The sequence below is a fragment of the Pongo pygmaeus genome, chromosome 20, assembly GCF_028885625.2.
Source record: "Pongo pygmaeus isolate AG05252 chromosome 20, NHGRI_mPonPyg2-v2.0_pri, whole genome shotgun sequence".
Classification (NCBI taxonomy): domain Eukaryota; kingdom Metazoa; phylum Chordata; class Mammalia; order Primates; family Hominidae; genus Pongo; species Pongo pygmaeus.
The window spans coordinates 1,281,801-1,297,028 of record NC_072393.2 but is presented as its reverse complement, the minus strand read 5'-3'; the positions used below and the strand labels follow the sequence as shown (position 1 = coordinate 1,297,028).

At 59.5% G+C, this 15,228-nt stretch overlaps 1 protein-coding gene across 1 annotated transcript; it reads right to left on the bottom strand.

The window, feature by feature from the left end:
• Positions 1–206: 206 nt before the first annotated feature.
• PLK5 (polo like kinase 5 (inactive)) lies at positions 207–11,935 on the bottom strand. The gene is given in 15 exon segments (XM_054465394.2): positions 207–591; positions 1,623–1,733; positions 3,824–3,874; positions 3,877–3,980; positions 6,187–6,264; positions 6,518–6,602; positions 7,028–7,104; positions 7,629–7,755; positions 7,907–8,105; positions 8,961–9,056; positions 9,165–9,252; positions 9,354–9,483; positions 10,315–10,431; positions 10,601–10,714; positions 11,772–11,935. Coding segments are annotated over 15 exon segments (1,671 nt in total). The 5' UTR covers positions 11,880–11,935; the 3' UTR covers positions 207–405.
• Between the last annotated feature and the right edge of the window lie 3,293 nt (positions 11,936–15,228).

Here is a 15,228-nt window from a genome sequence, read left to right as displayed (position 1 = left end):
TGCCTTGGCCTCCCAAAGTGCTGGGTTTCCAGGCATAAGCCACTACACTGGCCCTCTGGTGCTAATGTCTGCATTGGTGAAAATGTAACCCACCTCTGCCACTAAGAGAAACAGGGAGGATGCAACGTCACGTGGGGTCAACGTTCCTTTGCCAAAGCTCCTCAAACGCTTTCCCCCAAAGAGAGGCAGACCATGGCCTACAGCATTTCAAATTGTCTTTAATGAAAAAGGAAGAGATCCCAGCAAAGTCTGGGTTGAACAGTCGTGCCACAAGGCAAGAACCCACCTGCCGCATGCCCCCCAGCTCTCCCCCAGGACAGCCCCTCTAGGGGAGCCACACGAATGGAAATGGAGCCTGGGTCCCTGGCACTACCTTGCAGGGGTCCACTCTGACCCTCAGGGGCACTAGATACTCTGCAGCATGTGGAGGGCGTGGTGAAGGCGCTGTCGGGTGGTGGGGGCGCAGCCATGGCTCCGCAGGACGTCCAGGGAGTAGGAGGTGCCAGGGGAGCCCTGCTCCCAGAGGGTGAGCTGCAAACCCTCACCCTCGCCACTCAGCACCAGTTGGGCCGGGACTCCACTGAAGCTCATCTGCAAAGGGTAAGATACCAGTCAAGGGGAGAAGGGTCCCCCTGCACCTGCCTCCAGCCCTGGCGCTCCAGGAGGACAAGTGGACACTGGACCCAGAGCCCCCAGCCTGGCCCCTAGAGCCTGCCCCAGCCACAGGAACTTGGGGTCGGGAGGCCAAGTGCTCCACTGTACACCTGGGGAAACTGAGGCTCAGATGGGGGCTCCCCTGCCCACAGTCTTCCAGCAAGACCCTGACTTTTTTTTTTTTTTTTGAGATGGAGTCCTGCTCTGTCGCCCAGGCTGGAGTGCAGTGGCGCAATCTCGGCTCACTGCAAGCTCCGCCTCCCAGGTTCACGCCATTCTCCTGCCTCAGCCTCCTGAGTAGCTGGGACTACAGGCGCCCGCCACCACACCCGGCTAATTTTTTTTTTTTTTTTTTTTTTTTTTTTTTGTATTTTTAGTAGAGACAGGGTTTCACTGTGTTAGCCAGGATGGTCTCGATCTCCTGACCTCGTGATCCGCCCACCTCAGCCTTCCAAAGTGCTGGGATTACAGGCGTGAGCCTCCGTGCCCGGACTTTTTTTTTTTTTTTTGAGACGAAGTCTTGCTTTGTCGCCCAGGCTGGAGTGCAATGGCTCGATCTCGGCTCACTGCAACCTCCGCCTGCCAGGTTCAAGCGATTCTCCTGCCTCAGCCTCCTGAGTAGCTGGGATTACAGGAAGGCTCCACCATGCCCAGCTAATTTTTGTATTTTTAGTAGAGATGGGGTTTCACCATGTTGGTCAGGCTGGTCTCAAACTCTTCATCTTATGATCTGCCCGCCTTGGCCTCCCAAAGCACTGGGATTACAGGTGTGGACCACAGCGCCTGGTCCAAAAACATCGTGCATTTTCCATGCTATGGTTTTTGTACATAGGAGCCAATACTTTTTTTTTTTTTCCTGGAGGCAAATGCTTCCTAAGGCTCCCCCAAAGCTTGCTCCGTAACAGCCCAGGCGGGCCAGACCCCACCCTGCCGAGCCCCGGTGGCCCGAGTTTGAGCCCCGGGCTCACCTGCACCATCCCATCACTGAACAGCAGCAGCAGGGCTTGCTCAGAGGCCAGGAAGCGCAGGAGGCAGAGGCCGGGTCCAGCAGGTGGCACAGGTGTGGGGAGGGTCCCCTCCTGTGGACAGACTCGGCTGAGGTCATGTGACGCAGGGGACTTCCCGACCCCTCGCCCCCCCCAGCACCCCAGCTCTCACCTCCCGCAGCCGCCGCTGCAGGCAGCCGGTAAAGAGCTGCAGCACGGCCAGCTTGGCACCCAGCGGGCTGGGCACATTCCTCAGGGCGAAGGTTTCCAGCCTCCCACGGTCGGGCATGTAGCACACTTGGCTGGGGCCAGGACACAGGGCCTCTGTCCCGGGCAGCCCAGGCCAGTGGACACCTTTCCATCCATCTACACCCCCTGGAATGGTGGCTTTAAGGAGCAGCTCTGCCCTGGTTACACCTTATCCATATGCCCAGTGCATGCTAATAAGGCCCCAGTGCGGCTCTCTGTCCTCTCTCCACCTCGGCTGACAGCTGGTCCACCCTTCCTGCCTTCCAACTCTGTCCACACTCCAGCCCCTCTCATCCCTCCCCGGTCACCAGCTCAGCCCAGGCCTCCGCCACTGCCCGCCTGATCAACCCAGGCCTCCGCCACTCCCCACTGGCCCCCGTGTCACTCCCGCTAGAAAGATTGTGTTAAGGCCGGGCGCGGTGGCTCACACCTGTAATCCCAACACTTTGGGAGGTCCAGGTGGGAGGATCACCTGAGGTCGGGAGTTCGCGACTAGCCTGGCCAACATGGAGAAACCCCGTCTCTACTAAAAATACAAAATTAGCTGGGCGTGGTGGCGGGTGCCTGTAATCCCAGCTACCGCGATCTGGGAGGCGGAGGTTGCGGTGAGCCGAGATTGCACTCCAGCCTGGGCAACAAGAGCAAAACTCCGTCTCAAAAAAAAGAGACAGGGTCTTGTTCTGTCACCCAGGCTGGAGTGTAGTGGTGCAATCATAGCGCACTGGAGCCTTGACCTCCTGGGACCAAGTGATCCTCGCACCTCAGCCATCCAAGTAGCTGAGACCTACTGATGCATACCCTTGCAGTTGGCGAATTAAAAAAAAAAAAAAAAATTGGCCGGGTGCGGTGGCTCACACCTGTCATCCCAGCACTTTGGGAGGCCGAGGCGGGCGGATCACGAGGTCAGGAGATCGAGACCATCCTGGCTAACACGGTGAAACCCCTTCTCTACTAAAAATACAAAAAATTAGCCGGGAGTGGCCGGGCGCGGTGGCTCATGCCTGTAACCCCAGCACTTTGGGAGGCCGAGGTGGGTGGATCACCTGAGGTCAGGAGTTCGAGACCAGCCTGACCAACATGGAGAAACCCCGTCTCTACTAAAAATACAAAATTAGCCGGGTGTGGTGGTGCATGCCTGTAATCCCAGCTACTCAGGAGGTTGAGGCAGGAGAATGGCGTGAACCCGGGAGGTGGAGCTTGCAGTGAGCCGAGATCGCGCCATTGCACTCCAGCCTGGGCAACAGAGTGAGACTCCGTCTCAAAAAAAAATTAAAAAAAGAAAAAAGAGAAAAAAGAAAAATTTTGTAGAGAAAGGTCTTGCCATGTGGCCCAGGCTGATCTCAAACTGCTGGGCTCAAGCGCTTCTCCCACCTCAGCCTCCCACAGTGCCAGGATTACCAGTGTGCACCACCGCACCCAGCTAATTTTTAATTTTTTTGTGGAGATGGGGTCTTGCTATGAGGCCCAGGCTGATCTCAAACTGCTGGGTTCAAGCGAGTCTCGCACCTCAGCCTCCAACGTGCCAGGATTATAGGCGTGCGCCACCACGCCAAGCTAATTTTTAAAATTCTTGTAGGGATGGGGTCTTGCTACGTTGTCCAGGCTGATCTCAATCTCCTGGGCTCAAGCCATCCTCCTGCCTTGGCCTCCCAAAGCACAGGGCTGCTGCTTGTCATTCACGTCACTTTCTCAGAGACCCCTTCCCCTTCCCCCTACCCACACTACTGAGATTCACTTCCCCTCCTAATCTGTCTCTTCACTGGGTTCATTTCCTACAGAAATGCACTTGCTTATTTGTTTAGCGTTGTTCTCCCCAATCAGGCAGGGAGCACCTGTAGGTATACACAGTAGGTGCTTAATAAATACTTGAGAGATGAATGAAAAAAGGCAGGGGGAGTGCCTGGTCCCCCAGGGCACAGGAGGCCACAACTTACCCTCCGGGGGGTCGCAGGGCCATGTGGGTGCCGTCCCGAAGCAGAACACCACTGCCCCCGTCCGAGAGCTGGTAGCCAAAGCCGTATTTGCTGGAATAATCCACCCATTTGGGGGCCCAGAGGATGGGCTGCTGCTCTCCCAGGGGGTCCTGTGTGGCTGGGCACAAACAAAGGTATGCTGAGCCAGGGATCAGGGGTCAGGCATATAGCAGGCGCTCAATAAATGCGATGGACTGAAACCATGGGTGAGACCCTTCCCACGGCGGGGACCGGACAGAGGCTTGGGGGCTTTGGTGGTGGATTCCAGGAGACCAGACATCAACAGAAGCCATGGAACTGTAACTAATTTCTGGCTTGCAGAGGGACACTGTGGGATACTGGCGCACCCCTGGGAATGAGCAATTCTCAAATGCTTGCAATGCTCTGAAAATACTACATATTTCTGTGTGTGTGTGTTTTTGTTTTGTTTTGTTTTTTTGAGAAGGAGTCTTGCTCTGTCGCTAGGCTGGAGTGCAGTTGCAATCTGGGCTCACTGCAACCTCCACCTCACAGGTTCAAGTGATTCTCCTGCCTCAGCCTCCTGAGTAGCTGGGATTACAGGCATGTGCCACCATGCCCAGCTAATTTTTGTATTATTAGTAGAGATGGGGTTTCACCATGTTGGCCAGGATGGTTAGATCTCCTGACCTTGTGATCCACCCGCTTCGGCTTCCCAAAGTGCTGGGATGACAGGCGTGAGCCACCGCGCTCTGCCCCGTTTCTGGGTTTTTGCTTGTTTGTCTGTTGGCTTTTCAGACATGGTCTCACTCTGTTGCCCAGGCTGAAGTGCAGTGGCACGATCTCAGCTCACTGCAGCCTCCACCTCAGAGCTCAAGTGATCCTCCTTCCTCAGCCTCTTGAGTATCTGGGACAACATGCATACACCACCATGCCCGGCTCATTTTTTTGTAGAGATGGGGTCTCGAGGCTGGACGCGGTGGCTCACACTTGTAATCCCAGCACTTTGGGAGGCCGAGACGGGCGGATCACAAGGTCAGGAGATCGAGACCATCCTGGCTAAAACAGTGAAACCCCATCTCCACTAAAAATACAAAAAAAAAAAAAAAAAAAAAAGAGCCAGGCACAGTGGCAGGTGCCTGTAGTCCCAGCTATTCGAGAGGGTGAGGCAGGAGAATGGCGTGAACCCGGGAGGTGTAGCTTGCAGTGAGCCGAGATTGCGCCACAGCACTCCAGCCTGGGCGACAGAGCGAGACTCTGGAAAAAAAAAAAAAAAAAAAGGCCGGACACGGTGGCTCACGCCTGTAATCCCAGCACTTCGGGAGGCCGAGGCGGGTGGATCACGAGGTCAGATCAAGACCATCCTGGCTAACAAGGTGAAACCTCGTCTCTACTAAAAATACAAAAATTAGCCGGGCGTTGTGGCGGGTGCCTATAGTCCCAGCTGCTGGGGAGGCTGAGGCAGGAGAATGGCGTGAACCCGGGAGGCGGAGGTTGCAGTGAGCCGAGATCGCGCCACAGCACTCCAGCCTGGGCGACAGAGCAAGACTCCGTCTCAAAAAAAAAAAAAAAAAAAAAAAAAAAAGCGCCCGGGCGTGGTGGCTGATGACGGCCGTAATCCTAGCACTTTGGGAGGCCGAGGCAGCCAGATCACCTGAGGTCAGGAGTTCGAGACCAGCCTGGCCAACATGGTGAAACCCTGTCTCTACTAAAAAAAATACAAAAATTAGCAGGTGTGGTGGCGGGCGCCTGTAATCCCAGGTACTTGGGAGGCTGAGGCAGGAGAATCACTTTGAACCCAGGAGGTGGAGGTTGCGATGAGCCAAGGTGGCACCATTGCACTCCAGCCTAGGCAACAGAGTGACACTCCGTCTCTTAAAAAAAAAAGAAAGAAAAGGAAAAGAAAAGGCTTCTGGGCTGGAGACCTGGCATGCGGTTTGGGGCTCCCTCTCTAAGGGTGGCAGTACATGTGGGTCAGTGGAGGCTCAGGGAGAGGAGGGGAGAGGAAGAGGGCTTGGGTTCTGGGACACTGGGGATAAGAGGGGTCCCCCTTTGGAGTGTGGCCTGTGGGCACAGGGCTCTGTGGACAATGTCCCAGGTCACATTTCCTCACTCACTGGGTCTCTGAGAAGACCGGGTCATGAATTTAAGAGACCCAGAAACGTGAGGCTGCCCCAGAGCCCTCTGTGCCAGGCTCTGCACACAGGAGGGCTAACCCACTCCCCTGATGTCACGGTATCCTGGTGCCTCCCTCACCCCTACTCCTCACCCCCAGAAATACCCAGGAGGGCCCAGGATGGGAATGAAGGCGATATTACTTGGCTACTAAGAGTAAAGGTGATCCTGGGGGCTGGGCTGGCTCCTACCCAGGGGGCCTACGTCCAGGCACAGCTGCAGGTGTCTGAGGGCCGCCTCCACCTCTGGCCACCGGCTCCCCTCGGGCCCTGGGAGGACAGGTGTATGTGCCGCAGACAGGCCTGGGTTCCCACCACCAGGCTCCTCCAACCAGCCCCACTTCCCGCGGCTCCATCCAGGAACATATCCTCAACCCAGAGGCGGCATTCCCATTTGACAGGCAGGAAAGGTGAGGCCGGGACGGCGGCTGTGACCCTGGTAAGCCACGGCCTTGGTCCCCCCCTCACTTGTAATTCCTCCCTCCCCACCTGCAGCCTCAGGCTGGGACGCGGATCTGCTCACCAGCCAGGTCACTCTGCAGGGTCCCTTGTGCGACCAGGTGGATGGGGCCTTCCAGGCAGGGAACCTCTTTCGCAGACAGGGAGCTCTGAGGTGGGAGCAGCAGGGGTGGGGGTGGCCCCAGCCCCAGGGACAGGTGTGAGGTGGGTGGCGGGCTCTGGCCCCTGCCTGTGCCCTCCGTGCTCTGCACACAGAGGCACTGCTTTCCCCTTGGGAGGCAGCCTCGGAGTGTCTCGGAGGCATACAGTAGGTGCTCAATAAATGTGATGGACTGAAGCCATGGATGGGACCCTTCCCATGGCCTGGAGCCCGGCCCTTGGGAAACCCCAGGTGGGCACATTTGGACACAAATGGATCCCAGCTTTGACGCGTCAGGACGAGACGAGGGAGAGGGGGCAGGGCTTGGAGACCCCAGAAGGGGTTCAGAGAAGCCGGCATGGGGGAGGGGGTTTTAGCAGGGGCCAGCATGCCCTCCACCTGTGTCTCCCCGTGTCCCCCACCCTGATGTCTCACCTCGCTGTGCCACTCCATGGAGTCAGGGTCTGGCCCACCTTCTCCTGGACCCGAGGCCTCTTTAGGTGTGAAGGGGCCTGAGGGAGTTACAAGGCCTTGGAGGGGGCACAGCCTGGGCCCCAAGCCAGGGGTAGGGGGGCACCTGCCATCCACACCCACCCCTGATGTGGAGACAGAGCGGAGCAGGTGGCAGGTGTGGGCAGGTGTGGGCAGGTTTTGGGCAGGAGGGGGCAGGTAGCAGGTGTGGGAAGGTGGGGGCAGGTGTGGGAAGGTGGGGGAGGTGTGGGCAGGTGGGGGAGGTGTGGGCAGGTGGGGGAGGTGTGGGAAGGTGGGGGAGGTGTGGGAAGGTGGGGGCAGGTGTGGGAAGGTGGGGGCAGGTGTGGGGAGGTGTGGGAAGGTGGGGGCAGGTGTGGGAAGGTGGGGAGGTGTGGGAAGGTGGGGAAGGTGTGGGCAGGTGGGGGCAGGTGTGGGCAGGTGGGGGCAGGTGTGGGCGGGTGGGAGGTATGAGCAGGTGGCAGGTATGGGCAGGTTTTGGGCAGGTATTGGGCAGGTAGCAGGCGTGGGCAGGTGTCGGGCAGGTATGGGCAGGAGTGGTACTTACAGGGTGTTCGGCACTGGGTGAGCAGCCGCTGGCCCACCTTCCGGAAGATCCTGCCCAGAGGCGGGGGTATGGCAAAGATGGGGGGACTGTGGCAGGAGTGGGCCGGCAGCCGGTCTGGAGTGAAACCCTTTGGATGGGGATTTGGGGTTATCCCGGCTTAGGTCGCCCAGCCCCTGAGCACCTGGGTTACCTGGGACGGGGGGGGCCTCCCTCGGCTGAGCAGGGCAGGCTCTGGCTCATCGCCTGCCGGGGACCCCACGCCGAGGACTGCCGCCCACCTGTGTGAAGAAGTCATCCTGCAGCAGGTGGTCCAGGCTGGGCCGCTCAGCCGGGTTGGGTGCTAGGAGGTGCGCAATGAGGCGGCGCGCATTGGCAGACAGATGAGCGGGTTCGGGGTAGTGGCCCTCACGGATGTTTTGGTACATCTCCGACAGGGGTGAGGCCATGAAGGGCGGGGTGCCGGTCAGCACCGTGTACCTGGGCCAGTTGGAGGGCAAGAATTCGGGTGTCCAGGCATCGCTCAGAGCTACCCCTGCCCACTTGGCCAGACCTGCCTACACGGCTTGGCTGTGCAACCCATATCGGCTTCCTCATCTCCCAACATCCGCCTGCACCTGGCACCCTGTGCATTCCCTGCTTGGTGGACACCAGCGTCTGTCCATCCCCCGCCTGCACCTGGCTCACCCCGAACTCACCTGCATACACCTTTTCAATGCTTCTATTTTTTTTTAAGACAGGGTCTCGTTCTGTCACCCAGGCTGGAGTGCCGTTGTGCGATCACAGCTCACTGCAGTCTCCACCTCCTGAGCTCAAGCAATCCTCCCAACTCAGCCTCCTGAATAGCTGGGACTACAGGTGCACACCACCACTCCTGGCTAATTTTTGTAATTTTTGTAGAGATAGGGTTTCGCCAACTTGGCCAGGCTGGTCTTGAACTCCTGGGCTCAAGCGATCCTCCTGCCTCGGCCTCCCAAAGCTCTAGGATTACAGGCGTGAGTCACTGCGCCTGGCCTCCACCTTCCAATGTTATCCCATGCCCACTCACACCTGCCCTGCGCCCACACGCTGCATCCCTGTACACATACGCCCTGACCTGCCTGTGCCACTGCCACCTGCCCACACCTGTCCACGTCTCTGTGCACACCCTCCCCCGTCCTCCCTCACACACGCATCCCCACACACGTCCTGTTCATACTGCACACTTGGTGGTGACAGGTGCCTGTTCCACGCGCCCCACCCTGCACAACGGTCCCCATCTGTTCCGTGCAGGCTCCCTCCCGCCACACCTGCCCCTCCGGAGGCCCTGCCCACCTTCTCCAGGACCCCACTCACATGAGGCAGCCCAGAGCCCAGATGTCCGACTGGCAGGAGTGACCATTTCTGGAGATAACCTCAGGGGCCAGGAAGTTAGGGGTCCCACAGAGTACTCTAGGAAGGGCGTCATGGGAGGCTCAGGAAGGCTGGGATCCCCGTGCCAGACTTCAGGGCCAGCCGTGCCCACCCGGACAGACTGCTCAGAGCCCCCCCGGCTCTCACCCGTGGCAGCGGCCCCCTGGCCCCACCTTGGCCGCCAGTCCCAGGTCTCCAATCTTCACCTCCATGTTCTTGTTAAGGAAGAAGTTACCTGGCAGTGGGAGGAGCATTGCGCATGGGGGCGGATCCGTGCCCACCTCCCGACACCCCCGCCCACAGCCCCCACCCACAGTTCCCCTTCCTGGCACTCACTGAGCTTCAGGTCACGGTGCACGATGCGCCGCTGGTGCAGGTAGCGCAGGCCGCTGACCAGGCCCCGCAGGTAGTAGCGCACCTCTGGCTCTGTCAGGGTCTGCCGTGCCCGCAGCACGTGGGCCAAAGACTGTAGGTGACCAGTGGCCCCGGATTAGAAGGCAAAGGTAAGCTCAACCTGGCCAAGGTGGTATGGCTGATTATGGGACGAGCACAGGTGAGCGCAGGTGCACACAGGTGAGCAAAGGTGACCAACCCCAATAGGAGCATGCGGATTCAGATGGGCCCAGGTGGCCACTGAGGGGGGCATGAACCTTTCCCCACGGGCACAGCCGCCCGGCCCCGGTCCTGCACCTGGCACCACCTTGAGGGTGAACACGGCGTTGGTGGACATGCCCGTCAGCTTGAGAAGGGCCAGGTGATTAGGAGTGAACGCAGACGGGGCATATTCTGGCACAGGTGGACCCAGGTGAGCTCAGGTCTACTTAATGGGCACAGTGAGTTCAAGGGGGTGTATGAAGTCATGATGACTAAGCTCAACTAGGCCACGGTGAGCACAGCGGGGTGCAGGAGGGGTGCAGGAGGGGTGCAGGAGGGGTGCAGGTGACCACAGGTAGGCACAGGAGCATGCTGGTGGGCACAGGTGGGCATGGGTGATTCCAAGGGGGCCAGGAAGAAGCAAATACATTCTGATGGGCCCAGGCAGTCACAGGTGAGTCCGAGATGGGCCTGATGAGCACAGCATAAGCTGGGCCCAGGTGGATCAAGAGAGCCTAGGTGTGCCCAGGTGAGTAAAGGATGGACACAATTGGCCCCATGTAGGCATAAGAAGCACTGGCGAATGGACAGCAGAGGGCACACAGGATGGTACGGGGGCAGCGGTGAGGTGCAGATGGACACGGGGTGGACAGAGACGGGCACAGCTGACATGAATCCTGCCGTTTCCCCGCCCCCTGGGCACCTGGCGGCTGCAGTACTCCAGCACCATGTACACGTGGTCGCGGTCAGCAAAGTGTCCGTGGAAGGCCACGATGTTGCGGTGTCGCAGGCGGCTATGCAGGGCAATCTCACGCTCCACCTGCAGGCAGGGCCCCGGCATGTACCCACCCGCAGCGGGGCACAGGCTGCAGGATGCTTGCCTGCCTCGTGTACGATCTCATGCCCACCCAGGGCTGGGACGAAAGGGCAGGGCCTTCTTTGGGACACTCTGCGGGCTGCGGGCCCTGGGGACCGATGGGGACACGCACCTTTCCCCGTGGGCGAAGCCACCCGGCCCCAGCCCCGCCACATGGCACCACCTTGAGGGTGAACACAGCGCTGGTGGACAGGTCTGTCAGCTTGTAGCAGCGGCTGAAGGCGCCCTGTGGGGAGGGGTCAGCAGATCAGCGGGCAGGTGTGCACGGTTGTGCGAGCTGGCAGCGTGTACAGAGGCACAGGGCAGCCAGGGACGCAGGCGCGTCCAGGTCTCTTCACACACACACCGGGGAAAAAACAACACACAGCTCCCACTCTCCCGCCTGGACACACAAGACATGATGCACACAAGAAGGCACAGAGACACAGACACACAGACACGTCCACGTCTGGTGCATACAGGCCACGGACCAGAAGACAGCACTGAATGCACAACACCACGCCTGAATACGACACACGAACACACAACGCCCAGACACAGAGTCACCATGCATGGACTCACAACAACACCCAGATACACAACTCAGCAACACACAAACACGTGAATATACAATGTCTGGACACACAGTCACCATGTGTGGACACACAACACAATACCCAGACAGAGCGCAGGAACACACAAACACATGAACACACAACACCCGGACACACAGTACAACACATGGACAAAGACACAGACACAAACACAACACAAGAACACACAACTCCTAGACACACCACATACGAACACGCAAACACACAAGCACACCACATGAACACACAACACCCAGACACACAACACAATGACTGGACACACAAAGGCATGACGCACAAACAACAGGTGAACAAGCAACACAACACCCAGATAGACACACACACACACGAACACCGCACAGCACCCACACACTTGGAAGCAGCGGGCACAGACGCGGCACACTCAGACCCTCGCCAGGCTCGCACACACACCCAGAGGCAACACAGCGTCGCATCCCGAGGCCGAGCCGCAAGCCCACACCCCGGACACGCAACCCACGGACACGCCGCGCAGCGCGCCCAACACGGTTCCCGCCATGCGAAACCCCGCACGGGAGGCCCCGCGGCTCCGGACGCGCGCCCGCGCCAGACCCCGCGCTCGCAGGGACGCGCCGTGCAGAACGCGCCGGATCGCCCGCGCCCCGGGACCCCAGCCCAGCCCAGCCCGGCCCGGCCCGGCCCCCTCGCGGACTCCGGGCGCGGGGCTCCCACCTTGCCGATCAGCTTCCCGCGCCTGTACACGCGGCCCGAGCCCGGGTCTCGCAGGAAGGCGGCGACCAGGGGGCGACTCCTGCGCCGCCGCCGCGGCCGGGGCTCCATCGCGCGGGCTCTGGCGCAGCTGGGCCCGGACCACCGCGCTGGGGCCGCCCCGGGGCCGCTCTGAGGGCGCAGGAGCCGCCGGGGCGCGTCTTATTCGCCGCGGGGGCGGGGAGGGGGGCGGAGCCCGGGCGCTTGGCCAGCCCGGGGAGGGGCGGGAGGTGCCCGGCCGGGGAGTCGGGGGCGCGTGAGCGTCGGGGACGCCGCGTCTGGGGAAGTTCCACGGACCAGAGCGAGCCCGAGTCCCAAGCGCCAACCGGGCGCCGGGGGCCGCGCTCAGCCCGCGAGCTCCTCCGACCCTGCACCCCCGGGCTGGCTGGGAACCGCTGATACGCCCGCTTTACGGAGCGGGAAACTGAGGCTCTCTCGCGCGTGGGGGGATGGGGGCTTCCGGGGGCCTCTCCCCCAAACTGCGCTTGAGGTATGAGCCTCGTCGTTCTGAATGTGTGCCATTTCGGGTCCTCCCTGCTGGCGGGTCCCTGGGGCCCACATGAAAACGTGGGGCTTGATGGCCCTGGGCACTGGGGAGCCCCAGCAGAATTCGGAGCGGCAGAGAAGCCCAGCGTTCGTGATGCTGGGGCTGGTGGGGAGGGCGGTGAGGCCTGGGATAGGGACCCAGGAGGCAGGACCGGGGCTTGGGGACCCATGGGCTGGGGTCCTACAGGGTAGTGGATGTCCCATATGAGGGAGCTTCAGCCCAGATTAGGGATGCGCTGTGTGGAGCAACAGGTGGACCCTGGCTGGGGTTTGCACGGACAGCCCGGTGGGGACGTCCTTGAAATGGCGACCTCAGAGAGCATCAGAAACCTCAGAGAACTCAGAGAACAGCTGGGTGGGAAGACAGTGGGGTGCTTGGGACTCCCCCGGGATTGTGGGGGTGGTTGCTCCAAGCCCTGTCCCAGACTCAGGTGCACCCCTTTCCTGGTGAGGTCTCCCCTCACCCTTCCACCCGGCCTGGGACACAAAAACGGGCCTTGTCCCCATTGTACAGGAGAGACATTGAGACCCAGGGACGCGAAGTCGCTCAGTCAGCCCAGGAAAGGGCAACGCTGGGTTTGAATCCCGGCAGCTGCCCCTGGACTCCGCGGTATTAATCCCCAAATGTTACATAACACCAGGAATGGGGAGGGGTTACCAGGCTCCGTGGGGCTGGAATTTTCCAGGGACCAGATTTCAGAATCTGGGCCGGCCACACCACTAGGGACAGGAAACACCTTCTGAGCCGTCACATGTCCACCTGGTGTCGCAAATGGGGCCCCCATACATTGGACGGGGCTGAGCTCGGGCACCTTTGCAGGGGGTTCTGGTCCCAGCGCCAGGGTGGAAGATTCCTGGCCAGCCTGGGGCCACCGGGTTACAGCTGGGGAGCCCAAGTCCCCTGCTGATGAGAACCAGGTGAGGCAGCTGCAAGGTGGGCTGCTCAGGGCCCGAGTGTCTGAGCTGTCACACGACTGTCACCCTGGAATCCTCCAGGGGCAGAAAGCCAATTTCTTGCTTTTTTTTTTTGAAACAGTCTTGCTCTGTCGCCCAGGCTGGAGTGCAGTGGCGTGATCTTGGCTCACTGCAACCTCCATCTCCCGGGTTCAAGCAATTCTCCTGCCTCAGCCTCCCAAGTAGCTGGGACTACAGGTATGCGACACCACACCCAGCTGATTTTTTAAAAATATTTTTAGTAGAGACGGGTTTCACCATCTTGGTCAGGCTGGTCTCAAACTCCTGACCTCAAATGACCCGCCTGTCTCGGCCTCCCAAAATGCTGGGATGACAGGCGTGAGCCACCAGGCTTGGCTTTCAGTTCCTTCCTGATAGCACCGTCCATCCTGGCATCAGTTCAGGCATTTGTTAAGCACTAACTGCGTATGGGCCTGTGTCAGGCTGTGCGAGCCCAAGGCAGACCCAGCCCTGTCCTCGTAAAAGGACCACTGCTTAAGGGACTGCAAGAACGTCCAAGACGTCACCAAGTCAGGGGTCAAGGAAAGCTTTGGAGGTGGAAGCGAGCGAGCCAGGCCCGTTCTGGGCAGTAACTTGTCCCTGAGGCAGGTGCTGTTCTTAGCCCTGTGTTACAGATTAGGAAACTGAGGCTCCAAACGTCTGATGCCAGCCCAGGATCACCGCGGACTGCATGTGGCTGAGCCTGGAGTCTAGGTGTGAGTGGATCCAGAGCTCCTGGTCCTCCCACAATAGGTCTGTCCCTCTTTCAGGCTGCCAGCCCCAGCAGTCCCAGGGAGCAGTGCCAGGCAAGGCCCTCGTGCTGAGGCGGGCATCTGAGCTTCCTAGGGGGAAAGAAATCAGAGTTCCTGGCCCAGAGCCTCACAGCCTGCCTGTCAGCTGATGCTCCTTGCACAGAGACCGGCTCGCCCTCCCTCTCCCCTGGCCTCCCACGGCTTTTCCTGGCTAAGACTCCACTGCGGAGCTGGGAAAGGCCTCCTAGCCCCAGCCTGTGCCCCTCTGAGCAGGGACTCTGTCCCCCAGCCTATGTGAGCCCCCCTAACCAGCTGTCCCCATCCCCCACCCTGCCCCAGGCTCCCTGCTCACCACAGCCTTGCCCCAGGGGAGTTTTGGGGGGCTAAGGATGAATGCCCCCAAAGACACCCCTTGGCTCTCCCTGAAGGCCTCTTACACAGATTAGGGGATGGGGAGGGACTGCTGTTGGGTACAAGTCTCCTTCTGAGGATGAAATTTTTTAGAATTAGATAGAGGGGGTGCTTATTCAACACTGTGAGGGCAGTAAATGCTGCTGAATTGTGCACTTTTAAAAAGGGTAAATTTTATGTTATGTGAATTTCACCTCAAAGGTTAAAAAAAAAGAATTGGCTGGGCCCTGTGGCTCACACCTGTAGTCCCAGCACTTTGGGAGGCCGAGGCAAGAGGATCACTTGAGGTCAGAAGTTCAAAACCAGCCTGGCCAACATGGCGAAACCCTGTCTCTACTAAAAATACAAAAATTAGTCAGGCGTGGTGGCTCACGCCTGTAATCTCAGCACTTTGGGAGGCCGAGGTGGGCGGATCACGAGGTCAAGAGATGGAGACCATCCTGGCTAATACGGTGAAACCTCATCTCTACTAAAAATACAAAAAATTAGGTGGGTGTGGTGGCAGGCACCTGTAGTCCCAGCTACTCGGGAGGCTGAGGCAGGAGAATGGCGTGAACCCGGGAAGCAGAGCTTGCAGTGAGCCGAGATCACGCCACTGCACTCCAGCCTGGGTGACAGAGCAAGACTCCATCTCAAAAAAAAAGAGTAGTCAGGCATGGTGGTGTGAGACTGTAATCCTAGCTACTCAAGAGGCTGAGGCACAAGAATCGCTTGAACCCAGGATGCAGAGACTGCAGTGAGCCAACTACACTCCAACC